Here is a 25,254-nt window from a genome sequence, read left to right on the forward strand (position 1 = left end):
CCTTCAACTCCCCAACGCAGGCAGAGGGCCGCCCTCCGCGGCCACCTCCACCCGCTCCTACCGCCGGTCTCACTGCCTGATCTTGTCGGCTTCTCTCTCTCTTCCAAGCCTCACACTCGCTCCCCCAACCGCTGCAATCTGGAAGAAATTACTCTTTCCAAACAGCCAGACTTCCCCACTTGCAGGAAATTCCAGGCTGGCAGGGGAGGGGCCGGGCTGGGGGTCCGCCCCGTCCACCCAATCCCCCACCCCCTCCGCGGTCCTTCCACCCGCACATCCAGTCCCGGCCACTTCCCGCCCCCACACTCAGCCTGGAGGAGCCTCCGCTTTTCCGCCGCGGCTTCTTAGTCCTTAAATCCTAGAGGCCAACTTTTGGAGGGGGGGCGGGGGGGAATAAGGGAGGCTTGGGAGGGGCCTACTGCCTTAACCCTCTCGGCCCCAGACGGGCCGAGCTGAACTGGGCGGGAACTCTGCGCCCCTCTGGGCTCCCATCATGGCCCCCGAGAGGGGCTGACGCTTCCGTTCCCGGTGCAGGTAAAGAGGGGACCCCGTGACAGGGTCTGGGGGCGGGCGTGGGGCTCAGACTCCCGGGGCTGGTGGAGGGGAGGCCGGAGGGTGGTCTGGGACCCCCCTCGCGTCCTGAGGCCGAGGAGGAACTGAGTCAGGGCTCCCGGGACCCAGGAGAGAAGGAGGGGGCGCTGCGGGCCGGCCACCCGGGTCGTGAGTGCCCCTCCAGGTTCCGCCTGACGGGCCCTTCGCAGGTGAGATCCCGCCCGGAGGAAGGCGGAGGGAGGCGCGGGCCTGGGACCAGGAGGCGGAGGCGGGCCCCGAACCGAGAGGAGCGGGTCCCGGGCGGAGCCGGAGCCTGAGAGCGCGCCCGCCCGGTTCGGCAAGGACCGCGAGGTAAGGGGGCACTGGCGGGCCCGGGGTCCCCAGGCAAGTCCAGAGGGGAGAGGGGCAGACAGACGGCCGAAGGGACAGCGGCCGCTGAAGCCGGGGCCGCAGCCACGTGGCCTCAAGGAAGCGCGTTCTGGAGCCCCAAGGGGGTCGGGGTGGGGTCCCGGTCCCCGGTCCCCATGCGCCGTCCGCGTGCCACCCGCCTGGTCGCTTCTCCCACGGGGCTGAGAACCAGCCAGGCTGGATGTGGGGCAGGCTGGGGCCCGGAGAGGACGGAGCAGAGCCAGCTGTGCGTCCCCACCCCCCCGCAGCTGGAGCCTCGGCAGGAAAGTTGGGGCGCGTGGAGGCGGGAGGAGGGGCGCGCGGGTCCAGGGTCGCGGCTCCTGCTCTCTGCCCGGCCCGAGGTCGACACACACAACAGCTCCTCTGTGCGAAGTTGGCCCTGCCACTGGCTCTTTCCGAGCATGACCTCATTGCATCAGGCACACAAGAGAGATTCGAGCCTTCTATTTCAGGGGACACCGAGGCTCTGAGAAGTGACGGACTGCACCCCACACCCCCTCCACCCCACCCCAGCCCTCCCCCTGTCACCCCGAGTTCTCAGGACTAGCCAGGAGAAGCGGTGGCTTTCAAAAACAATTTCTAACTCGTTGTTCTTACCTGGAATGGAAAAAAAAAAAAAGCAAAAGCAAACAAACAGGGTCAAGGGTGTAGGTCCCTGGCCTTGATATGAAAGCATTATTTATTTTCCCACGGGTCTGCATGCCCTACCCTTTTGGGACCATGCGCGATATAACATCCTTCCAACTCCGGAGTTCATCTGCCTGCGTTCCAGATTCAGGCAGTATTTGCTGCTGTGTGACCCAGGGCCAGTTACCTGGCCTCTCTGTGCCTCAAGCTGTCACCCACATCTCTAAAACGAACATAGTAGCAGGGTTCTCCCCTCATAGGGGACTGTTAGGAGGACCACAGGAGTTCCTTCATATGCCTGAAGCCCTTAGACCCCTGCCTGGCCCAGGGTAAGTGCTTGGGAAACAATGTCAGCACCATGAGTACGCTCTAGGGCAGCCCCTTGCAAATAGGCATTTCGACTTCCCAGTTTTCAGAGGAGTGAACTGAGGTGTGAGGTTGGGAGAGTTAGTTCCGGCTGTTTGTTTTTTTTTACCTCCTTCTGTCTGCATGGCTTGTGAGAGACCAAGATCTTAAGGAGCTGCTAAGTGTCGGGAAATGGCAGACCTATCACCCTGTAGGGTGGTGGGAGGAAGGGATGAGGGCAAGGTGGGGGGTGGGCAGGGAGAGGAAGCAGTGGCGGAGAGCCGTCCAGGGAGGGCCAATGCATGGGGCAGCTGGCAGCTGAAGGCATAACTCTGGGCTCTGGAAGCCCGCAGAGCTGCTTTTTGACCTCGGGCAAGTCACGTGCCCTCTCTGAGCATCTGTTTCCTTCTCTGGGATGGGCGAGGATGATCCAAGGTTTGGCCACGGAGCACACAGCATTTTCTGTGTGCTGGCTACCATGCCAAGACTTTCCGTGGGGCAATATCTCATCAATTCTGTTTTTTTTTTTTTTTTTTGGTTGCACTGGTTGGCTAACAGGGTCTTGGTTCCCTAAACAGGGATTGAACCAGTGCCCTTGGCAGTGAAAGCTCATAGTCCTCACCACTCAGACTGCCAGGGAATTCCCCCTCACTATTTCTTGCAAAGAGACTAAGAATTATCCTATGAGTAACATTCCATTTCTGAGACGAGGAAGTAAGGTCAGAAAGGGTAAGTTATTTGCCCAAAGCAACCCAGCAATGTGCACAGTCAGATCCAAGTCTGGGCAGCTGGCTTCCTGAGTTCTGCTTTTTTCACCTATAATCCACGGCTCAGTGAGATGGGGCACTGCTAGCTCTGAGACCTTTTTTTTTTTTTTTAAACTGTAGATTGAGATTTGTTAATGAGCAGAGGTCAGCGTTAAAAAAGACTAACAGGGAATCCCAGGTGGTCCAGTGGTTAGGACTCTGGGCTTCCACTGCACGGGGTGTGGGTTCGATGCCTGGTTGGGGAACTAAGGTCCTGCATAGCACGGCCAAAATAATAATATAGATTAGAATTGAAACTATCCAAGTGCCTAGCATGTGCTGAGGAATCTCATTTCATAAATGTTTCCCTTATATACTGGGTGGGGTGGGGAAGGAATGGTGATTGTGTTCCAGATTGCAGTAAAATATATTTATTCACCTGGCTGGGTGGAGGTTAGGGAATTTTGAGAAGTGCTATAGAGGTGGTCAAGCAAGACTGGTTTTTCAAGAGAAATAAATGTAAAGTGTGTATGTGTGTTTGAGTAGGGGAGTGGACAGCCCTCAGACCACAGCCATCTATAATTATTTGAAATCCTTTGGCTTTTTCTCCATATAAAAGATGGTATTTCCCAGGGTGGTGGTTACTAAAAGGACAATGCTTTGCCTGCTTCAGAGGATTTTATGAAATCTAAATTTTGTTCCACAGTTTTGTTTGGGGACACATCTTCCCCCCCACCCCCAATGCTATCACTATCAATTGACTGGTGGTGTTACAAATATAGTTTTCTTGGAGTGTTTCTGTGTGCCCTACAAGGAAGGTAGTGTTATTTTACCCATTTTCAGATAGAAAACAAGCCAAGCGATCACATCAATTATCTCAGTTCATAGGGTTGGCAAAGGGTGGGGCTTCAATTCAAATAGAAAGAATGTTTATTATTATTATTACAACAGTGACTGTTAAAAGTACAAGGTCATCAAAGTCCCTCCCAGAAGTTCCATAAAAACAGCCAAGTTCCGGGGTATGGGCAAAGGTTGGTGGACGTATCTATTTACCATCAAGTCATGAAGTCATGTAGCCATAGGGCACCTGGGTTATAGTTCATGAGCTGCCAGATTGGAATTTGTGCCATTCTTGCCATGTTTTAACATAGGAAATTTTGCATTCTTATTACTGTTACTCTTAGCAAGAAGTAAGATATTATGTTGCTTGTTTCAAAACCAGATAATTTGAAATTGTAAAACACTGTGTCAAACGCGGTTGGTAGGGGGGGTGGGGGCGGGGGGGGGGGTGGGGGATGGTTTCAGTGGTAAAGAGTCCACCTACAAATACAGGAGATGCACATTGGATCCCTGGGTGGGGAGGATCCCCTGGAGGAGGAAATGGCAGCCCACTCCAGTGTTCTATCCTGGAGAATCCTATGGACAGAGGAGCCTGGCTGACTGCAGTCCATGGGGTTGTAAAGAATCAGACACGATTAAGCGTGCATGCGGACTCACACGCACACACACATACATGTGCAAGTATACAGATTCCCAGGCCCACCCTAAACCTCCCAAATTAGAATCCTCAGGCCAGCCTACATTGTGACTTTTGTGTGTCCCAGGCAAAGCTTTCATGGGCATAATTATATATGTTATAATTATATTTTACGGCCGCGTTGGTATAAAGACAAACATAATCCAGACATTTTGAAATAAATCAAAACACAGCGTCCCTCGGCTCAGAAAGGGCTTCTGTACCTTGTGTATTGACAGGGTGGGGGGCTCCCCTCATCTGAGAGGGTCTCCTCTGCCCTCCTCTGGGCTTCGTGAGCTCTGTGGGCCCGGAAGGTGGTGCCCGAGAGGAAGACCTGCACCTGTCCCCGCCCTGCGTGAGCTGGCGGCCAGTGGCCTCAGTTAAGGACCGAGGCTCAGAAAGGTAATAATAATAAATTAAAACGTTTAAAACTCTGCAGGCCTCTAGACGTGTGGAAGGCTCTGGGCACCGCGTCTCTTCCCCTAAAGGACAGGGGCAGCTCTGCCTTAAGAGTGGAATGAGTGATAGTCGTTCAGTCGTGTCCAACTCTTTGGGACCCCATGAACCTTAGCCTGCCAGGCTCCTCTGTCCAGGGAATCCTCTAGGCAAGAGTACTGGAGTGGGTTGCCATTCCCTTCTCCAGGGGACTTCCCGACCCAGGGATCGGGCGAGGGTCTGCTGCACTGCAGGCAGATTCTTTACCGTCTGAACCACCAGGGGAGCCCGTCTTCAGGGTGGAGTTCCTGCCAAGTTTGGAAAGTGCAACCTGTGATTGCACTGTTTTCATCAGTCACATTTTTACAAATAGGTAGACTCATTCATCGGAGAAGGTGATGGCACCCCACTCCAGTGCTCTTGCCTGGAAAATCCTATGGACAGAGGAGCCTGGTGGGCTGCAGTCCATGGGGTCGCGAAGAGTTGGACACGACTGAGCGCCTTCCCTTTCCGTTTCCCTTGGGAAGAAACTTGTCTGCAGGCTCGGTGAAGCGTGTTTTGCTGGTTCTCTGGAGTATGAAATCCTCAAACGTTAGTTCTAAGTGCAGTTAACATACAGGCAGACCTAAATTTGAGTCTGAGTGTTTAATCAAGCAGCTGTGACCTCGGGCCTCAGTTTCCCCAGCTGTAAAATGGAAGTAACCCCCGTACTCCCACCACGGTCGTGCTGTGCGTGTCCGGAGCATCCTTTGCACCGCGGGCTAGGCCAGGGCTGGGAACTCGGCAGGCAGGCATCGGCAGCGCCCCTGGGGGAGGCCGTGCTAACCCGCCCCTACCCCGCAGATGCCGGTGCTGAAGCAATTGGGCCCCGCGCAGCCCAAGAAGCGGTCGGAGCGCGGCGCCTTGTCCATCTCCGCGCCGCTCGGCGACTTCCGGCACACGCTGCACGTGGGGCGCGGCGGCGACGCCTTCGGGGACACCTCGTTCCTGAGCCGCCACGGCGGCGGGCCGCCACCTGAGCCCAGGGCGCCGCCCGCGGGCGCCCCGCGCACTGCTCCGCCGCCCGCCGTGCCGCAGGCCTCGCCGCCTGCCCTCCGTGCGCCCGCGCCTGCCGACCCGCTGCTGTCCTTCCACCTGGATTTGGGCCCCTCCATGCTGGACGCGGTGCTGGGCGTGATGGACGCAGAGCGCCCGGGCGCCGCTGCCGCCAAGCCGGACGTGGACCCCGGCCCCGAGGCGCAGCACCCCCGGGCCCGCTGCCTTGCCAACGCGGACCTCGAGCCGGACGACGTCATCGGCCTGTAGGCATCCCCATTCCCTGCGCTCTTACCGCCCAGCGCCCCACTTCTTTCTACATAAACCGACAAGGTCTGTGTCCCGGGTTTCGTCTGTTCACTTTGCACGTGGAGAGCGGTAACGAGACGGGGTGACGGGGTCCCGGCGCCCCTAAGAGCCAGGTGTGTTGCGGGGGGTTCTGGTTCCCGCCGGGTGGATGGTGGTAGAAATTCGAAGGTCCTGGTGTAATGGGATACGGCCCCTTTAAGAGGGACAGGGGCGTGGCCTGGCCTGGCCCCTCCCAGGGGCGGGGCCCCCGACGTTGTCGCGCCCACTGCACAGTTCTTTCAGCAAAGTGGGCCGCGCGCCGCTGCCGGCCGGACGCGGTCCCGGGCACGGCCAGACGCCTCCCGGGGATCGGCCAAGGGCTGTGACCCAGGGAGCTCCGCGCCGCTGGTGGATCCCGTCCAGGAAGGCTGCCCTTTACCCCGGGAGCGGTCGCGCAGGAAAAGTGTCCGGGAGGAGGCGTGGTCCCCTAGGAAAGGAACGCCCCGAGGCCGACAGGGGTGCCCGGAATCCGGGCTGCGAAGTTCCTGCTGAGCCCGCAGGCGTCTGGTTCTCCCCCGGAGGGGCGTGGCAGCAGTGCAGATCCTTAGGGGGGCGGGGGCATCCAGATTCTCCGGGGCGCACGAGTGGCGAGCCGCGCTTGCGAACCCTAGGGGAGCCGAGCGGCGCCTGCGAACCCAAAGGGAGCCGACCCGCGCCCTAGGGGAGCTGAGCGGCGCTGGCTACGCGCCCGGGAGGGGCGGGGCCACACGCGATAGGGGCGTGGTCAGGGGCGGGGCCACAACATAACCAGATTCCCTGGGCTCCGCGCAGGGCGGGCCCGCGCGAAGGGTGCTTTCCAGGCTGGGCCGGGGCGGGAGCCGCGCCCGTGATGTCACGGCGGGCCGGGCAGGGCTGACCCCGAGAGGAGCGGCCTGTGCCGGGCGAGCGCGCCAGCCGTACGCTCCGCCTATGGCTGCGGCCGGAGGGCCGGAGCCGCCCGCGGGGGTCTCGGTCGCGGAACCCGCGCCCCCGCCGGCCTGCCGCTTCTTCCTGGAGGGCCGCTGCCGTTTCGGCGCCCGCTGCCGCCAGCCCCACCCCGGGGCGCCGGCGCCGCCGCAGCCTAGAGGCCAGGCCGAAGACCAGGCCAAAGCCAAGAAGCCGCCGCTGCGCACGGCTGACGCCGTCATCCAGCGCATCCGCTGGGACCCGCGCCTCGACCCGGCCGACTTCTCTGTGGGCTACGTCGACCGCTTCTTGGGCGTGCGCGAGGAGCCCTTCCTTTCCTTCTGCTGGGACGAGCCGCTAGCGGCGCTTGCGCCGGGCGTCTTGGCCGTACCGCAGCACCGGGTGCGCTACTTCCGCTTCCGCGGCCGCCTGGTATGGGACCGCGCCTCGCGCACCGACCTCGTCTTTGGCTCCGGCTTGGCGGCCGGCCGTGGGCCCACCATCCTGGACGCGCTCGACGGCGAGGACGCGCACGGAGCCGGAGGTGAGAGCGGCGGCCTGAACGCGCACTGGCCCGGGGACGTGCACGACGTTGGAGACCGGAGCGGGGACGCGCACGGGAACGGGGATGCGAGTGACGGCGAGGACGCCAACTCAGTCGGAGATGCGCTTGGCGGTGAGGATACGGACGGGACCGGAGGCGCACTGGACAGCGTAGCTGCCACCCGCCTTGGCACGGATGCGGGGGATCTCATACAGCCAGCCCAGACCCGACTCCGGGCAGCCTTGGCCTCGGACGGGGGAAGCCCTGAAGCTGGGCGCCTGACGCTGGCAGGCGCATTAGCGAGGACCCACGAGTGGGAGTCGGCCGACCCTGGAGGCCAAGATTCCCCGAGGATGGCGCCAGGAAAGGCACTGCAGCCAGCTGTCGCCGCCGCCGCCGCCGCCACCAGGGCCATGGAGACCCGTGGCGGGAAGCCCTCGGACAGCCTCTGTGAGACAGGAATGGACTGCGGTCCCGGGATCTGGCCTGTGGACCGAGGAGCGGCCGGGGCCGTGGGCCCTCGCCAGCCCCGCCCCACGCACTTTGTGGCGTTCATGGTGACCCAGCCTGAGCTGCGGGCCAAGGTGGCCAAGGTCCAGGAAGACCTGGTACGAGACGCACCGGCTTGCGCGGCCTTCACGGTGCCGGCTGAAGCCCTCCACCTGACCCTAGCCCTGCTGAGGCTGGCGGGCCCCGGGGAGGCGGCGGCGGCTGTCACCGCGCTCAGACACGTGCTCTCGGACCCCGGGCTTGAGGTCCCTCTGAGGCTGAGATTCGGTCGCCTGGTACGCCTGGGCTCTCACGTGCTCTGTGCTCCCCCATCCCCACCCTTGGAGAGCCTGGCCCAGAGGCTGAGCCAGAGGCTGGAGGCTGAGGGGCTGAGAGTGCTGCAGCCTCTCGGGGGGATACGCCCCCACCTCACCCTGGCCAAGGTGCCCCAGGGCGCCCAAGTCTGCCTCCCCGAGGTCAGCCCGCAGCAGGAGCTGGGGAGCCAGCCCCTGGGGACACTCTGGCTGTGCCGCGTGGGCAGGGCTGGGGACACCTACCAGGCGGTGGCCGAGCTCCCCCTGGGAGGTCAACCCCCAAAATAAGGGCCGGGCCCCAGACAAGGACAAAGTGCGCACGCGGCTTCTCTCTCTGTCTCTCTTTAATTTTGGTTTCTCTCAAGCTTCCAAGTGGTGCTCAGTGCTCCAAGGAAAGAATGAAGGAAGGAAAGGGGAGGGGAGAAGGGGAGAGGGGAGGCAGAGGAGGACGTCTGCAAGAGAAGCAGCCTGACAGTCCAGCTGTTTGCAACTCATCGCACCCTCCAGTTACATGGCAGAAGAGGGAGGGAGACGGAAAAGAAAAGGGGAGGAAGAAAAATAACTTAAATAAACACACACAAAAAGAAAAGAGAAGGAAACATGACGTGAGCTGGTGATCCATGAGGCGGGGAGGGAGGGTAACCGCTTTACCTGTGCTGAACCGAGGGAAGAGTGCGAGGAGGGGGAGGACGGGGCAGGGGAGACACGGGGGAGGGGGACACGGAGACAACTCAATACAACTGCAGACGAGGCGGCCCGGCCGGCGAGGTCCCGCGGCGGCCTCCGGAGTCCTCAGTGTGGCGGCGGTGTGGCGGGTGGCGGCGGCGGCGGCTTCTGGGCTCGGGGGCCGAGGGCAGGGCACAGTCTCTAGGCGGCTCCCCTCGCCCCAAACACTGAGGCCCCGGAGGGCTGGCAACAAGAGTCTGTGGGGCAGCAGATGGGCAGCGGGCGGAGGGCGTGCCCCCGCTGTGGGCGGGCGCGGGCGGAGCGGCCTGTCTTCTTGCCCTGCCCCCCGGCATGGGACGGGCCAGGGTGCTGAGTCGGTACTGGAGTACGAGCTCGAGAGAGAGAGAGAAAAAACACTGAGACAGCATTAGTGGAGGACCAGACAGACAGACCAGCCTATAGACCACGCCCCCGGCCCTACGCTGCCCGCCCCCCCTTCCCCAGCCCGACCCTCTCAGGCCAAAAATAAAAACGTAGAAAAATCTCTGTACAGACTCCCCGGTGGGAAAACGGGGGCAGGGACGAGGGCTCTTCCTGGAGCCCTCTCCCCACGAATTAATTTACACCCCAAGTCCATGGCTCAAAGACAAGATCTGCAGCCCAGCCCCCCGCCCCCCGCCCCCGCGGCGCTGGTGCTCAGAAGGCCGGCAGCTGCGCCAGGCTGAGGCGGCAGTCGATGCTGGAGTTGTCCGGGCCCGTGTAGGCCAGGCCCAGGGGCTCCAAGAAGGCCCGGCAGGCGGCCTCGCCCTCGAAGGCCAGCTCGGCCTGCAGGTAGGAGACGGGCAGCGCTGGGCGGAAGCTACGGAGACAAGAGGAGAAGGTGATGAGGCGGCGGTAGATGCGGGAAGGCCCCACGGGCAGGGAGGGGGCGCCCCCGTTCGGGCGCCCGAGAGGCTTCCTCAGCGCGTTAGCTGCCAGCCCCGCTCCCACCCGCAGCCTCCCCACCTCAGCGGCTCGGGGGAGCCCGGGGTGGGGTCGGGACCCCGGCCCCGGCTGCGCCCCCCTTCGCCCTCACTTACCTGAGCGGGGGACAAGAGGAGGGGATGGGAGGGAAGGGCCAGCTGGCTCCTCTGCTGGCTGGGTGCCTGCACAGACCCTCACAAGAGGGCCCACCGAGGCCGGGGGGGGGGGGGGGGGGGGGGGTGGTTGCGGGGGGGGGGGGGTGGGGGGGGCTGCTCCTATCTGGGGACCACCCTTCCTGCTTGCCTCGCCCTGATCAGAGGAGGCTGAGCACCCAGCTAAGAGGAGGTGGGCTGGTGCCGGCCAGCAGCTCTGTGCGTGCGCCCTCCCAGCAGCGGGCCCACCCAGCTGTATGCACCCAGGAGCAGGGCTCCAGGGGCACAGCCACTGAGCTGGCACTAGTGGGGGACACGGGACCCCTCCTGCCTCGAACCCTGGCCATCTGTGGGACTGGCCCTGGGACAGGGGGCACTTCCTGCCAAAGATGCGGGCCCCTTCAGACACAGGCCCCTCGGCGCTCTGGGCAGGAAGCAGCCCGCGCCCTGCCCTGTCTGCTGAGCCCGCCCCACTGCCTGTCTTTCCACGGCCCTGCCCTCTATCTCACCCTTAAAACGTTCTCACCCCACACTGGAGCCCACAAGGAGCCTCCTAACCTTCAGTGGGTGTTCATCCTCACCCAGACCGCGCCCCATGGCTCCCAAGGCCCCTGGGACCTCTGAGCAGGGCTTGGCAGCCTGTCACCTCAGGAGGTGGCCCTGGTGGGGGCGACCTGGGCACCGCGGGACACACAGCGCATCCCCGGCCTCCAGCCCTAGAAGCCGGGACAACCCCGGCCGTGACAAAAGAGGTGTCCTTAGCCCACCTGGCGCGCCTCCCTCCTAACAGATGCGAACACACCGTTGCCCAGGGCAGAGGGCACCCTCTTTGGGGTCTGTCGGCCTCGCTTGCCTGCACCCAGCCCTAAACTCATCTGAGCCCTCACGAGGGCGCAAGGCCCGGTCGCTGAGCCCACAGCTGCCGAGGGCGGGGCCAGCTCTGCGGGCTGCCCCACGGGGGCGCTCAGCCTCTGGGCGCGGTTCGGCCTCGAGGGTTGGGGAAGCCGGAGGCTTTGGATGAAAGGGGCCTGGACAAGGGGATGATGTAGGTGGGGTCCAGGCTGCTGTGAGCAGAGCGCGGCAGGAGAGGGCGGGGGCGGGGGGCTGTGCAGAGAGGGGCGGGTCCAGACCAGGACGAGCGCACAGGTAGGGGGAGGAGACAGGGCGGCCCGCGGCCTGGGCGGGACGGAGCTCAGCTTTACATACGTTTTGATCATTGCCTTGAGCGCAGCCTTGCGCTCCCGGTCTGCAAACTTGTCCACGAGGTAGCCAGACATGCAGGGAGCGTGAGAGTAGAGCCGGAAGAAGCGGTGGTAGTTGCCCAGAGCCCAGGCGGCCCTGAGCGCCAGGGCGTGGGCCACGCAAGGGTCCGCCTTCAGCTCCCGAGTCAGGTACGCCAGCTCCGTGGTGATGTCTGTGGCCAGAGACTCGGGGTCAGGGGGCTCGGGGGGGGGGGGGGCCGCGTCGGGGGCCCAGGGCCGCGGTCCTGCACCTCACCTCCCGAGTTCTTGGTGAAGATGTAATAGAGGATTCGGTAGGCGGTGAACTCGCCCACATTGCCCGGCAGGTTCTCGGCGTACAGCGATTTGAGCTGCGTCTGGCACTGGTTGAACTCTTCGTGGTCCCCCTGGAGGGCAGAGCGTGAGGGGCAGAGTGAGGCCCACGTGGCTGGGTGGGGGGGACGGCTGAAAGCCTGGGGTGGGGCGGGGCCCTGCCCGTCCTCACCTTCTCCAAAGCGATGCGTGCGTGCGTCTCGTACACCTCCACCGTGAACTCGGTGCGCACACCCTGCACCTGGTGGGAGGACAGTGGCCGTCACGGCAGAGCCGGCCTCCCCGTCGGCCCCGCCCCGGCCCGCCCTGGCCCCGCCCCGGCCCGCCCCGCGCCCGCCTCACTGTGAGGTCCTGCCGGATGGACTTCATCTGCTCGCAGGCGAAGGCGTAATCCTGCTTCTCCTTCCAGCGGGCCTTGACCACGCACAGCGACTTCTTCAGAACCTGGGGTAGGCGAAGGGAGGCGCAGTGTGGCCCGGGCACGACATGCCTGAAGGACTAAACTCCGCCAGGGGACCCACGGGCTTGAGTCCCAAAGTGGGGGCTCCAACATCAGACCCTCAGTGATTGCGTGTCGGCATTAGAAACGAGCACTGCAAACAGGAAGAGCGCACTCCCAGCCTCAGCCTCCTGCACCTGTGCGCCCAGCTCGGGCCTCCGGGATGCACCAGGACTCGCAGGCACCGGCCTCCTCGGTAGGGATGGTGGCGTCGAGGCTGGCCCCACCTCCCGGACTCGTCTCCAGAGTGCAAGCTCTAGGTCAGTACCCCAGGGTGCACCAGCCCCCTGCCCATCATCGCCCCGCCCTGGCCTGGCCTCCCAGGCACGGAGGCGCTGCCCTCACGCTGGGCACTCACCGGCACAGGGCGCACTGTGGATGGGTCAGGAGCACAGGTGAGGCGTAGGTAGTGCTTGGTGACGTCCAGGCAGGTGCCCACGATCTGCAGCTCCTGCCAGTCAGGGTCGGCCGTGCCGCCCTCCAGGCTGCCCACCTGCAGCACGAGGGGCTCCAGGCGCAGGCGGCGTGAGTGTCCATGCTGGAAGCGCGCCGCCCTCTTCTGCTTCTTCAGCTCGCGCTCCGGCTCCTCACACTCCAAGGCAGCCATCTTCTTGCGGCTGCGCTTGGTGGGTGCCAGGTCGTGCCTGGGGGAGGGGGTGGGGGACATGAAGGGGTGCGTGGGGCGTGGCACTGCCCTTTCCGGCGCTCCTGAGACACCTCCCTCTTCCTCCCAGGACCCCCAAACCAACCCCTCCTGCCGTCAGCCCAAGGCTCACCTCTTGCCCCGCTGTGCCCGGCCCCGGCCCCGGTCCATATGGGCCCCCCGGCCTCCCCGGCCCTTGGGGGGTGGGTTCCTACGGCCCACAGGGTGACACTCATTGCCTGAGCAGGAACTCTCGGAATCCGAGTGCGAGTCACTGCCGGAGGGAGGGGTGGGAGGGTGAGGCTTGGCCTGGCCCGTGGGGGACCCTACCGCCTGCCCGGGGGGCCCCAGCACCTGCGGCGGAAGTGGCGGGTGGGGGAGCGGGAGGAGGAGCGGGAGCGGGAGTCGGTGCTGGAGGAGGAGCTGTGGTCCTTCATGAAGACGTTGCGGTTGCCGAACTTAGCGAAGCTGCTGCCCCGGGCTCGGCCGGCGCCCCCAGCCCCCGGCGTCCCTCGCTGGGACTGGGCACCGCCGCCCCTGGTCGTGGAGGCTGCCCCCCTGGGAGGATGGAGGGTGCTGGGCGCCTCCCATCGCTTCTTCTTGGGGCTCTCGGCCACAGGCTCCCGAGTCAGCCTGAGGATACGGCAGAGCAGAGCATCACAGTCTGGTGCCTCCTGTTCCCCGCCCCAAGGATGCGCTCAAGAGGAAGGGCACCTCCCCAGGCTTCACACGCGGCTAACACGGTACAGAAAGGAGAGGTGCTCCGAGCCGATGAATAACACGCCCCCCAGCTCGCATGCCCCAGAATTCCAGCCCAGCCAACTCCCGCTCCAGGACCCAACCCTCCTGCCCGCCTCTCTGTGGGGCTCCCTTCAGCCCCAGGCCCCGTGTGTTCCCCCCGACTCACCCAGGCAGGGGCTCGCGGCTCCAGTCGATCGTGTAGGCCGAGCCGTCCTGCAGCCGCGCCTGCAGCACCTCCTTGAGCAGCTTCTCCGTGCGGTCCTTGTCCTCCTCCGACTCACAGGCCGTGAAGCAGCGCTCCACGTACTCCTTCATGTCCTGTGGCCAGTCGTCCGGCTTCCCAGACAGGTTCCCCCTGGCGGAGGGCGGGCGTGTACAGCCGGTTGGGGAGCAGCCCCCACACCTGGGCCAGGACCCTTGTCAGCCCCCTTGTAACACCCAGGGAGCCCACAGGAGGGAGAGAGCACCGTCTGCTTTCTCGGAGATAGCACGGGCAGTCACCTGTGGTTCTGGACTTTCTCGGGGTTGGGCTGTGGGCCGAAGCCGCTGTGCTGGCCCTCCGTGGTGGAGCTGAAGTTCTGGTTTGTGACGGGAAAGGGCCGTTTCTGGATGTTGAACTTGAGTCCCCCAGTCCCAGGGGCTGCTGTGAGGGCATGAAAAGCTGGGGTCAGCTAGCCCCGCCCCTCAGAATCGGACACCTGAGCTGGGAATCCCGCCTCCTTCCCGAGCAGCCACACCCACAGCTTGGTTGGTCCCAACACTGAAAGCTAGGTCAGAGCGCCCAAATGCCTCCCACCAGTGAGGACCCCACCCTGCGCCCCTACTCCCCACCCCGAGGTGCTCACGCTTCATGCGATTCCACAGCTGCTGGCCCTTCTTGGGCTTGACCGGCTCAGGGTAGGTGTGCTGCCCGTAGGCCTGGCCCGACGCGGGTCCTGCCTGGCTGTGCTGGGTGGCGGGGGCTGTCCCAGGCTGGGGGCCGCTGCTCAGAGGATGGGCCCCATGTGGGGGGTTGGCGGGCTGGGGGGGCTGGGCCGCGGGCAGCTGCTGAGGGGGCGCCTGGTAGGGCATGCCTTCATCCATGCCCGGGACGGGGGGCTGTGAGGGAAACGGGCGCTGAGGGCGGAGCGGGCATTCCAGGCTGGTCCTTGCTCCAGTTTTCACCGTCACATCCCTCAGCATGCAGCTCTCCCCACCCCGACCTCAGAGCGACCCTTGGGTGCAGACTCAGCTACCACAGCCACCCTGCTGACCTCCAGGGGGCCCGGGCTCCTCCTCGCCTCCCACCATACCCCTGCCTGGAGGGGCCGTAGGGCTGGGCATGAGCGTTACCTGGTTCAGAGGCCCTTGGTGCTGGGGCGCGGCTGAGCCATAGGAGCTGGCCATGCCATACTGGGAGGGGGAACCGTAGCTCTGGTACACGCTCTGCTGGGGGCAAGGAAGGAAGGGGTCAGCCGCAGGCCTACTCCTTCCGGGGCGGGGGGCCTGGCCCTGCCCTTTCCCAGACCTCAGCAGCAATCTGCCACTGACCTCTCACCCCTCCCCTCTCCACCGCATAAACGCACCAAACTGGCTCATGCTATAGGTTACAAGATAAGATGAAAACCTCTCTCTGTCCCACGTTTCACTGTGTTCAACAGCCATCTACTGAGCGCTACCCCATCTAAACACTAGAACAGAATAACTGTACACACAGAAACCCAGTGCCGATAAAGTCAGCTGTAGACACCTAACACTTCCCCCAGTGAGTGAAGAAAGAAGGCCAAGCAGAGAAGCCAAGTGGCCGGCAGGGTGGGCAGCGGGCCTGCCGCTCCAAGGAAGCCTGTTCCAGGCAGCCCTCTGCAAGGAGCGTAGGGACAAGGAGGAGGGCAGGGAGTGGGGAGCAGGAGTGGGCCTGGGGTGCGCCGCGGAGGGCCCCAAGCCGGGGAGGGCCTTCCCGCAGCCGCCCCTGCTGTGGTCCATCCATCAGCTGCCCTGGAGCCTGCCCCCGCTGGGCACTCACCACTGGGTAGTAGTAGCTGTAGGGGTAGGTGTAGTTGTACTGCTGGTACCACTGGTAGTACTGCTGCTGCTGCAGGGCCGAGGCCTCTGCCTGCGACACGTACTGTGGACAGAGGGTGGCGGGCCTGAGGGCTGCAGGCGGGAGCCCCATTTCCCAGGAGTTAACTGCTCAGGGATGGAGCCGGGTCTGCATCTCTCCACGGAGAGCCACCCCCTCTGCCATCCCACCCAGGCACCTCTCCCTCCTCAGGCTGGACTCCCCGAGGTGAGGATCACCTGGCCCTAGACTCCTCGAGGAGACAGACCAGGCATCCCCACTCAAGGGCTCTGGGAGCATCTTCAGAGCGCCCTGCCCTGGAGATCCCAGAGGACACCACTGTGCTCCCCGACCCGCTCAGGGGTCCCAGTCCCTCGGGGACTTCTCTCACTTGTGCACTGGCCACAGGCCCGTTGCTGCTGGCCTTGGCGGAGCTGCCGGCAGCCCCTGCTTTGCTGATGCTGGCCAGGGCCTGGCGGGCCTTCTCCCACTCCGGATTCTCGTGCATGGGAGTCTCCATCCCGTTCTCTCTGCCTGCCCCGGCCACCATACTGTACTGAGAGGGCCTGCGGGAAGAGCACGTGGAGTCAGTCCCCGCTCCCATCACAGGCGGCGGGCAGGGTGCCGGCCGGCAAACGCCAGGGCTGGAGCCCCACAGCCTCCGCATCTGACCTGAGGCGTGCTGACAGCTCCTGCTCACAGCTCTCCGTGAGCCGTGAACGCCACTGCCTACCTAAGGTGCTTCACCAGATGCCTGCTACGTACAGCTGTTAAAAGTCAAACAAAATGATGCCCAGTATCCACAGAACTTAAGACCTGGGGCCGAGCAGGCCTAAATGTTTTAAGAATCCACAAATTCTGTCTGATGCCACCTGTCAGACAGTTAATCACCACACTGTTTTGGAAAAAGTAAGGAACTAAAAAAAAAAAAATTGAGTATGAAGTGTTAGAGGCTGCCCCTTTAATCACAGTTGATGAACCGAGTCATCACAGTTTTGTGACTCAAGCACTGTACTGTGAATGATGAAAGCTCACACAAGCACCTCACCCCCAGCCCAAGCACAGGGACGACAGCATCATGACCCCCATGGCTTCCTCTCACCGCCCCCTACTCCCATGCCATCCTTCCAGAGGACACCACTGTGCTCCCCGCCCGCTCAGGGTTCCCAGTCCCGCGGGGACTTCTCTCACTTGTGCACTGTGAGAGAAGCCTGCAGCCCCACTAACCAATCCGTGCTGCGCTGATCACCCACGTTGGCCGCCATCTGCACCCTGGGGTGTAAGGGGTGGACCTCGGGAGCCAGAATGCTTTTTCACTTTCTGTAAGGCAAAAAACGAATTAGGGAGAATCAAGAAGGAGCAAGAAACATGCCACAAACCAGCGAAGGGAAGCAGATGACTCACAAGAAGCCAGAGGAGGAAGGAGCCAACAGGGTAAACAGCCTGAAGAGAATAAATAAATAAATGGGCTACAGTCCCAGGGAAAGACCCTGGCAGCCCCCTGCAGCGCTCCAAATGGAAAATGAAGGATTTGAAAGCAAAAAAGTTGAAAGGAATTTCCCAAAGAGAAAAAGAATGATCTGAAACCCAGATGAAGAAAGGGAAACGTTCAAGGGAAACCCTGAGACCGATCGGAGGAGGAGCAGAGGGCGGGTGGGGGGACCTCAGGCAAGGGGTAGGGAGGAAGCGCTAATGAACAAGGTCTGAGTGAAGCTTACGGCTGGGAGGCGGGGAAAGACTTCTGAAGGAAAGCCTGTAAAGAGGGACGTGTTTGAAGGAGTCTTGAGAGAAGAGGAGAAAACACTGGAGAACGGAGAAACCTGGGAACAAATGAGGATTTACGGAGAAACCTGGGAACAAATGAGGATTTCCAGAAGTTACTCCTGGAGCCAGAAGAAGGCAAAGAGAAGAGCCCTGAAGTAAAGAAAGGAGTTCTTAGAAAACTCTTAAACAGACTAATTTCTGGAAGGTCCCCTAAGGAAAGAGAAGACTCTTACACGGGAGGTTCCTAGAAACAGCAGTAGATCCAGGAGAAGAGGCATCAAATCCTCTTGGCTGGGGGTCTGGACAGAAAGTTTGGCGGGTGCCTAAAAGACCCCTGATATCGTTAGGAACTTAAGAGCGGGAGGGAGAGGACTGCAAGAAAGTGAAGGAGCGCCCTGGGGGCGAAGACTGGGTGGGAGGGACCAGGACTCGAGGGGATAACTGAGAAGGATGGGTATGTCCAAAAGCCTGTCCCGCTGGGGAACCCGGAAGTCCTACAAGTGGGCGACAGGAACAGGAGTCTGAAAGAAGGGCCTCAGGGAAGAGACGGAATGGGGGTGAGCGGAAGAGTGGGGGGCGCAGAGGTCTGCGGTCCCGAGAGATTGGGGGCACTGAGGGGGAGCCCAGGACAGGGAGACTTAGGGGAAGGTCTGGTGCAACTCGGGAGGGAGGTTTCCGGGCAGGTCTGAAGGGGAGGAAGGAGACGCGGATGCGAGCGGGGCACCTGGCCGTCCCGCGAGCCCAAGGAAAGCAAACAAGGACGCCGGGTGGAGGAACAGCCTGCCCGGATCCCGATCCTAGCCATCGGCCCCGGAGCCACCGCCCCGGCCGCGGCGCGCCACGCCTGCGCACCACGTCCCGGGGAGCCGGGCGAGGCGGCGAAGAAAGAGCAAGGGGGCCCGTCGCCCGGGGCAACGCTGTCCTCCGGTGGAACCGCTGGGTCAATGGGAGTTGAAGAAAGGGGTGCTCGGGGCCCAGGAATTCCGAGCGCGGGGGCGGGGAGCGGCGCCCGACAGCGCAGGCGCGACAGTGCGCGGCCGCCCGCCCCGCTCCCCGCGCGCAGGCGCACTGGTCCGCGTCCCCGCCACACCCTGTCGTCGCTCGCGCGCGGTGTCCGTTGGTGCGACGGCCGCCAAGGCCTCGGGGGCCGCGGGCGGAAGGCCAGAAGGAAACGCCGTCTCCGCCCGCCCGCCCGGCCACCCCCGCTCGCCACACCCACCTCGGCCGTAGGACCCCGGGACTCGTCAGCGGCGGCTCCAGCGACGGCAACAGGGCTCCCCGAGTGCTCTTGACCCGGCTGGCTCCTGTCTTTAAGTTTCGACGTCCGGACCGCGGCGTCTTGACGTCACGCCGATGCTTCGCCCCGCCTCCCGTCACCGCGGGCAGCCAATAGACGCCGCAAACTTGATTAGAACCCGTCCTCCTGTGACGCAACCACGGGGTGGACGTTTTAAGACAAGGCGGAAACTGGACTGCGGACGGTGGCCCTGAGGGGACACGCTCGGTAGAGCGCTCGGGCCCTGCGCCCTCCCAGGCATCCTTGTTTTGGTCCCCCTGGTGGCAGCCATTACTATTTCTAGGTATAAATCGGTGTAGGGCTGAGTAGTTCTGAGAGTCCCCACCGTGCAGTGATGTGGGACGATGGACCCAAAGAAGGCCTGAGAACAGCCTCCGGCCGGAAAGGGGACCTTCCCTAGGAAATGAAACTGGAAGTGTGCAAACACACAGGGGCGGGAAGCAGGCGTAGCTTGGGGATTGCGGGGGTGGCTCTGTTGGAACAGAAGTGAGGGGTCCTGGCTTCAAGAGATAGACCTGTGGATGTTTGCAGGTAGCAGGTCCTGAAAAGCCATCCTTGTCCGCCTGAAGAATTGGGACCCTCCCGTTTAAGAAGGGCTTCCCCGGTGGCGCTAGTGGTAAAGAACCTGCCTGCCAATGCAGGAGACCCAAGAGACACAGGTTTGATTCCTGAGTCAGGGAAGATCCGCTAGAGGAAGGCATGGCAGCCCACTCCAGTGTTCTTGCCTGGAGAATCCCATGGACAGAGGACGCTAGACAGCTGCGCAGTCCATAGTAGACTGTTTCAAAGAGTCGGACACGACTGACACGACTTGACACACACACGCACCATTTAAAAAGGCCTGTCTGTAGATTCCTTGCAAGTTACTTTTCAGTAATCCTGTCCCCACCCACAGTTCTGAATGATAGAATTATCCACTGCAGTTCACGGGCGGGCCACTGGAGTACAGTAGGTGGTGTTTAAGAAGCAGCGATTTCTTTCCGATTTTCTATTATTAAAAACTTTTCTGTGGATAATGCGTGTCATTTTGTTAGTATTAGCACAGTTTATCTTTTTTTTTTCATCCCTTCACTTTTTAAATTAACTTTTCATTTTAGAGCAATTTTAGGCTTACAATAAATGTTGCAAAGATAATTCAGAGTCCTGCCTATCCTACACCTAGTTTCCCTGCAACGCTGTAGTATGTTTGTTAAAACTAAGATTAAAACTAAGACACCAACGTTGACACAATATTGTTAACTGCAGACTTTGTTTGAATTTCACCACTTTGCCCAGAAAATGAAAATAGATTTCACTTTTGTTAAAGTTAGACCAAAATGGGTTTTTTTCCTTGATTAGGACTGTAGCCTGCCAGGCTTCTCTGTCCATGGAATTCTCCAGGCACAAATACCAGAGTGAGTAGCCATTCTCTTCTCCAGGGGGGATGGAACCTGGGTCTCCTGCATTACAGGGAGTCTCTTAGGCATCTGAGCCACCAGGCTTCCCAGTTAATGACTCCCCCCAGAAAATCAGGCAGTGTGAATCTCAGAGTACTCTGTGAATGTCCAACACATCCAGCGGAATCGGCTTCTGAACACAGACTCAGAGGCACTAGAGGGCAGCATTTGAGAGCAAAGCGGCTAGAAGAGCCTCCAGGCCATCCTCTCAACAGGGCACCAAACAGCTCACAGTCATCAGAGTGACCTGTGGTTTGCCGCGGTGTCCCTCTTTGGAAACCATGGTCCATTTCTCTTTCCCAGCTTCAGGCCCACACATCAGGGGCTTTCTTGAACATTCCTTGCAGTGCTCAAGATGGAAATGATTAGCAAGCATGGAGCAGTCCCCCCATGGTAGGCCCCACATCAGGCATCTGGTGCTCTGGGCCAACAGGCCTTGACCTGAAACCCTTGGGGCTTTTTTCGAGAGAGAACATTTGGTTTATTTTCCACAGAGGACATGACCCTTAGTACTCTACTCAGCACTGGGAGTAACCCCATCAGTGTTCCCACAGAGACACAGATGGACATTCACACCAGACCGGCAACTTGTTGTTTAGTTGCTCAGCTGTGTTCAACTCTCTTGTGACCCCATGGACTGTATAGTCCACCAGGCTTCTCTGTCCATGAGAGTCTCCAGGCAAGAATACTGGAGCAGGTTGCCATTCCCTTCTCCAGGGGATCTTCCTGACACAGGGATCAAACCCAGGTCTCCTGCACTGCAGGCAGATTCTTTACCACTGAGCCACCAGAGACGCCCAGAGTTTTAAAGTGCACTTCCTAACCATCAGGGTTTGAATGCCTTTTAGTCTGTCCCCTGGTGTTGGGATTTCCATTTCGTTAAATGGTCTTCTCCCTTGCTTATTTTTATGTTAGGTGGTCTTTTTCTTGATTTGAGGATATAACTTTGCAGCTTATATATATGAAGAATTATCTATTTCATTGTTGTTTTTTAAATTTTCCCCAGACTGTCAATCTGCCTCTGGACTTTATGGTATTTTTCTCATTCCACAATTTGTCAAATAAGTTACTTTTTTGTTTCTGTCTTCAGGATATCTCACTGAAAGCCCTCCCTCTACAACTAAGAGATACAAGAGTCTCCTCCTTTCTCTAGAAATACTTCTGTCCCCTTGTGCTGTGCTATGCTTAGTCACTCAGTGGTGCCTGACTCTGCAACCCCATGGACTGTAGCCCGCCAGGCTCCTCCGTCCATGGGATTCTCCAGGCAAGAACACTGGAGCGGGCTGCCATGCCCTCCTCCAGGGGATCTTCCAGATCCAAGGATGGAACTCGGGTCTCCCACACTGCAGGCAGATTCTTCACCATCTGAGCCACCAGGGAAGCCCCTTACTTGTCTGCATTTGGATTTTTTTTGCCTGTATTGTATGCAGACTGTTTCTTTCCAGATGGAAAGCTAATCATATCAGCATTCCTTTGAAACCAGTCCCTTTTGCCCTGACTTACACACACACACACTCTGAGATCTATTTCTAGACTGTCTTCTGTTCCAGGGATCTGCGTCTCTTCCTGTATCAGGACATTTGTGCTGCTTTAGATAGGGGGCCAGGGGAGGGGGCATTGTTGTTTTTTTTTTTTTTTTGGTGCAGCATCGAGACGGGAGCAAAAACACCTGGTAGCCAGGAAGCCAGGTGGGAGCAGAGGTGATGGGCTCTCTGCCCACCCCCACCCCCAACTGTGAGGCCAGATCAGGGAGAAATAAGGACCCAGCTGCTTGTAAAATAAAGTCTTCCCTTTTATTTCAAATCAGCCCATTCCCAGGTTGGGTACTGCAAGTGGAGAGCAGGTGCCCTAAGTCCTCTGGGGTGTGGTGGGGGCTGGAGGGCACTCTCATCCCTCCAGGGATGAAGGGTGGCGGGGCTGGCTTTCTCACCTCTCCCCACCAAGCCCCTAGACCCTGGCCTGCTCCCCAGGCTTACTTCCAGGGCTAAGGATGCGGAGAAGGGCAGGGCAGGGAGGCAGTCCTGTTTAAGGTGTCCGTGGCCAGGGCGTTGTTAGTGGTGGGAGCCCAGTAAGGCTGGGTTAGTGGGGTCTTCTCCGGCAGCCGGGGAAGGAACTGCAGACAGAGGCAAAAACCAGATGGAGGTGGGAGGGAGGTGCGGTCAGGGGCTGGAGGCCGGCTTGGGAGCTGGGGTGTCAGTCTAGACACTCACCAGAGACAGAGACCAGGCTCCAGTCTGGACTGGAGAAAGGGCTCAGATTGATGACTGCCACTGCACGAAGCGCTTGGATTCCTGCCAGGGAGACGTGGGCAGGGGAGGGCATGATTTGGGAGCGGGGATTGGCGATGTGTGCCCTCAGACCAGGACTCCAGGCCCCCAGCCCCTCCTCCTGTCAGACCAGGGGGTCAAGGCCCCCAGCCCTTCCTCCCTCAGACCAGGGGGTCAAGGCCCCCAGCCCCTCCTCCATCAGACCCAGGGGTCCGGTACCTGAGGGTTGAAAGGGTCATCATCGTCTGTGTCCTCGTAGTCGTCACTGGGGGTGCAACAAGAGGAGTAGCAGAGAAGCAGGAAGGGGGACCCATGAGGGTGCGGTCCCCAGCAGTGGCTCGATGGTGCTCCCCTATCCCCTCCCCCAGGGCTTCAGCCCCCTCCCCTCCTGACCTGGCTGGGAAGAGGGCCCAGGCTCGGGGCAGGCTGCAGAGGACGGTGGCCAGGGCCCCAGCAGACAGGAGGGAGAAGAGAAGCAGAAAGAGCAGTCCTTCCAGGGTGTCTTCACACAGGCCGCGCAGGGCTGAGCCATAATCCTGGGGCGGGAGAGACGGGAGGGGTTAGCAGGCAATGCCCACGGCCCAGACCGTCCACCCGGCTGTGCCTCATTGAGAAAATCCCGCAGCCTCTCTGTGCCACAGTTTCCTCCCCTGTCACGGAAAGCGCTCAGCGCACGGTAGGTGCTGAGGTCACTGTCATTTATCACACCCGCAGGCAACGACCCCAAGTCACGACTTCCTGTCCACCACAGAGAACCCACCACCCCACGCCTGGCACTGCTACAGCTAAGGGCCTCTGCAGCTTGGCCCTTACTGGGTGCCAGACTGCTTGTCCCGGACACTTCCCACACTGTGTGTGTGTGTTGCGGGGTGGAGGTGCATTCCTGGCCTCTGCCCACAGCACTCTCTCCTGGGGCTGAGACCCCCAAGGATGCCTCCACACACTGCCAACTGTCCCCCGGGGCAAAAATCCCTGGCTTAGAACAACACTGAGAAGAAGGCTTTAGCAAAACAACTGGTGTAGACCTGGCCCCCTGCACGGTAATGCCTGGTCAGGCAAAACTGGTTGGCACAGCTGTCATCGCTAGAAACCAGCAATTCCTGAATGCCGGACTCAGTCATTCATCAGGAACTGGCCTGAATGACAGACGGCCTGCTCGGTGCCAGGCGCTGCTCCAAGCGCCGGGGTAACTTCGGTAACCAAGCCCCAGAAGGTCACTTCAGACCACGAGGAGATGAGAGCGGCGGTTTGGAAAGCAGTACTGGGCGCCCCTCCCCTCCCTGTTACAGCAGAGATGGTACAGGAAGGGAGGAACCCTGAGATGGGAGGTCCGTGACCGCTCCCTGACGGGGAGAGGGACGGGGAGGATGGCGGTGCAAAGGGCTGAGGCCGGAAACCAGCCAGGGGTAACCACAGGGGCCCCTGGAGGTCAGGCGAGAAGCCAGGACTTTAGTCCGCAGGCTGGGGGAACTGCTGGAGGCTTCTAAGCGGAGGAAGAAGATCAGATTGCGTTTAAAAGGCTCGCTGGGCTGCGGGCTGCTGTGGGGAGCGGGAAGAGGCTCTGCCGCCGTCGGAAGCAGAGGTGCTAGCGTGAGCTGTGCTTGGAGTCCAGAAGGACTTGCTGGAGGAAGGGTTGTGGAGGGTAGGGACAGGAAGCCACATGGAGAGGCCTAGGCTTCCAGGTCCAGGCAGAGGCTCCCCTGGGAGCATAACTTAGGGAAGGGGACAGGGGTCACCTTGTGCAGGCCACGACAATGTAGCAGTGCCACCAACTGGTGGAAGCTCCCTTCTGTTACATTCAGCGTCTCCTCCAAGGACAGCACAGGCTTCTGCGGTGGGAATGGAGTTGTTATCCCAGAAACTCTCCGGGCTCCGCCCACCGTACCAGGCCCCGCCCCTCTACCCGCCCCACACCCTGGGCCCCGCCCCCCAACCCCCCCCCCCCCCTTCCTAAGACTCCACCCACAAACCCAGGCCCGCCCCCGCCCGCCCCACCCACAGCCCTCGGCCTCTCCCTTACGCGGGCCCCGCCCACAACCGGTGACCCGCCCCTTTCTTAGACCCCGGCCACCGCTCCAGGCCCCGCCCCCTTCCCCGCCTGGGAGTTGGGGTGCAGGGGGAGCACCCGGCCCGCCGACCTGCGCAGAAGGGAACTGGGCCACAGCTTCCCGCTCCAGGCCCTGCAGCTGGGAGTGGATGTTGGCCAGAGCTCGCTGGGACAGAGTCAGCCTCTGGGAGAAGACGGAGGGAGGGAGGAGGGCCCAAGCGGTTTACGCCCCCCCCAACCCCCTCTCCTCCCACCCCGGGGTCCCTAGATCCAGGCCCCAGCCGTACTCTCCTCCCCCGGCTCCCTCGCCCCCATCCCTAACCTGTTGAAAGGGGTTGGAGACGGCCCGGTTGCAGAGGAAATAGTAGTTCAGGATGTCTGAAGCGGGAGGGAAGACCGGGGAGGCCGTGAGCCCCGGGCTCCTTCCCGCGGACAGGCGGCGGGGCAGGGCCACACTTTCCACCCTCCCCGCTCAGGGCCCTCCTGTGGTCCCGCTGGCCTCGCCCTCCGAGCCCTCCAGCCCTCCGAGCCCCCACTCCCTCTGCTCCAGCCGACTCCCTTCTGCTGCAGCCACAGCCGGAACGCGCTGAACACCCCACAGCGCTGCTTCTGCACCTGCCCTGACCCAGCTGGGCTCCTCACTTTCTCCAAATGGCCCAGCCCATCCCTCTCCCTGACCCCTTGTCTCAGCGTCTTTATCCCTTCCCTCTTTTCCAGTTCGCCAGGGCAGGTGCTGAGAGCTTCTGCTGGGCAGAACTGGGCAGGGCTGGCACCCCCACCCCACCCCAGGCGTAGATGCCTGAGGATGCAGGGCGTGCGCCCAGAGGTGTGATCACCTGAGCCAAGGCCGGTCTCCTCCTGGGTCAGGTTCAGGATGTAGCTGTCTGGACTGGAGCAGAAGTCACTGAGGCCCTGAGAACAGCACAGAGGGGCTCGGACCGACA

The 25,254-nt window shown here is 61.4% G+C and overlaps 4 protein-coding genes across 13 annotated transcripts in view; 2 read left to right on the plus strand and 2 right to left on the minus strand.

Moving 5' to 3' along the window:
* The first annotated feature begins 241 nt into the window (after window positions 1-241).
* Window positions 242-6,011, plus strand: CDC42EP5 (CDC42 effector protein 5). Of its 4 annotated transcripts, XM_040251869.1 has the most exons (4): window positions 244-534; window positions 762-903; window positions 4,434-4,596; window positions 5,473-6,011. In XM_040251869.1, the coding sequence occupies exon 4, from the start codon at window positions 5,473-5,475 to the stop codon at window positions 5,932-5,934; it is 462 nt and encodes a 153-aa protein (XP_040107803.1). In that variant the 5' UTR covers window positions 244-534; window positions 762-903; window positions 4,434-4,596; the 3' UTR covers window positions 5,935-6,011. The 4 variants fall into 4 exon arrangements, with proteins under 4 accessions (XP_040107805.1, XP_040107803.1, XP_040107804.1 ...); XM_040251870.1 differs by lacking the exon at window positions 4,434-4,596 and having other exon boundaries at window positions 245-534; window positions 737-903; XM_040251868.1 differs by lacking the exon at window positions 4,434-4,596 and having other exon boundaries at window positions 245-534.
* A 521-nt stretch (window positions 6,012-6,532) lies between these two features.
* Window positions 6,533-9,347, plus strand: LENG9 (leukocyte receptor cluster member 9). 2 transcript variants are annotated; one of them, XM_040251867.1, is made up of 2 exons: window positions 6,806-7,433; window positions 7,470-8,806. In XM_040251867.1, exons 1-2 carry the CDS (start codon window positions 6,922-6,924, stop codon window positions 8,530-8,532), a joined length of 1,575 nt encoding a protein of 524 aa, XP_040107801.1. In that variant the 5' UTR covers window positions 6,806-6,921; the 3' UTR covers window positions 8,533-8,806. The 2 variants fall into 2 exon arrangements, with proteins under 2 accessions (XP_040107800.1, XP_040107801.1); XM_040251866.1 differs by having other exon boundaries at window positions 6,533-9,347.
* On the minus strand, window positions 8,574-20,804 carry LENG8 (leukocyte receptor cluster member 8). Of its 4 annotated transcripts, none has more exons than XM_040251865.1 (16): window positions 18,483-20,804; window positions 16,727-16,819; window positions 15,891-16,065; window positions 15,464-15,565; window positions 14,794-14,886; window positions 14,307-14,559; window positions 13,963-14,104; window positions 13,628-13,816; window positions 13,075-13,353; window positions 12,854-12,994; window positions 12,436-12,721; window positions 11,921-12,022; window positions 11,751-11,819; window positions 11,523-11,652; window positions 11,232-11,439; window positions 8,574-9,769 (listed from the first exon to the last, which is right to left on the minus strand). In XM_040251865.1, the coding sequence occupies exons 2-16, from the start codon at window positions 16,762-16,764 to the stop codon at window positions 9,607-9,609; spliced, it is 2,370 nt and encodes a 789-aa protein (XP_040107799.1). In that variant the 5' UTR covers window positions 16,765-16,819; window positions 18,483-20,804; the 3' UTR covers window positions 8,574-9,606. The 4 variants fall into 4 exon arrangements, with proteins under 4 accessions (XP_040107799.1, XP_040107798.1, XP_040107797.1 ...); XM_040251864.1 differs by having other exon boundaries at window positions 14,794-14,889; XM_040251863.1 differs by having other exon boundaries at window positions 8,574-11,439; window positions 13,963-14,101; window positions 14,794-14,889.
* A 963-nt stretch (window positions 20,805-21,767) lies between these two features.
* Window positions 21,768-25,254, minus strand: part of TTYH1 (tweety family member 1) — a 13,175-nt gene continuing 9,688 nt past the window's right edge. The window contains exons 7-14 of one of the 3 annotated variants that reach the window (XM_040251872.1): window positions 25,147-25,222; window positions 24,633-24,688; window positions 24,402-24,494; window positions 24,000-24,092; window positions 22,657-22,799; window positions 22,483-22,528; window positions 22,207-22,287; window positions 21,768-22,109 (exon numbers count right to left, since the gene is read on the minus strand). In XM_040251872.1, coding sequence (XP_040107806.1) covers window positions 22,249-22,287; window positions 22,483-22,528; window positions 22,657-22,799; window positions 24,000-24,092; window positions 24,402-24,494; window positions 24,633-24,688; window positions 25,147-25,222 — 546 coding nt within the window. In that variant the 3' untranslated portion in view covers window positions 21,768-22,109; window positions 22,207-22,248. The remainder of the gene's footprint in view (window positions 22,110-22,206; window positions 22,288-22,482; window positions 22,529-22,656; window positions 22,800-23,999; window positions 24,093-24,401; window positions 24,495-24,632; window positions 24,689-25,146; window positions 25,223-25,254) is intronic. The other 2 variants (XM_040251873.1, XM_040251874.1) reach the window with 2 other exon arrangements.

The sequence above is a fragment of the Oryx dammah genome, unplaced genomic scaffold (assembly GCF_014754425.2).
Source record: "Oryx dammah isolate SB20612 unplaced genomic scaffold, SCBI_Odam_1.1 HiC_scaffold_13, whole genome shotgun sequence".
Taxonomy (NCBI): domain Eukaryota; kingdom Metazoa; phylum Chordata; class Mammalia; order Artiodactyla; family Bovidae; genus Oryx; species Oryx dammah.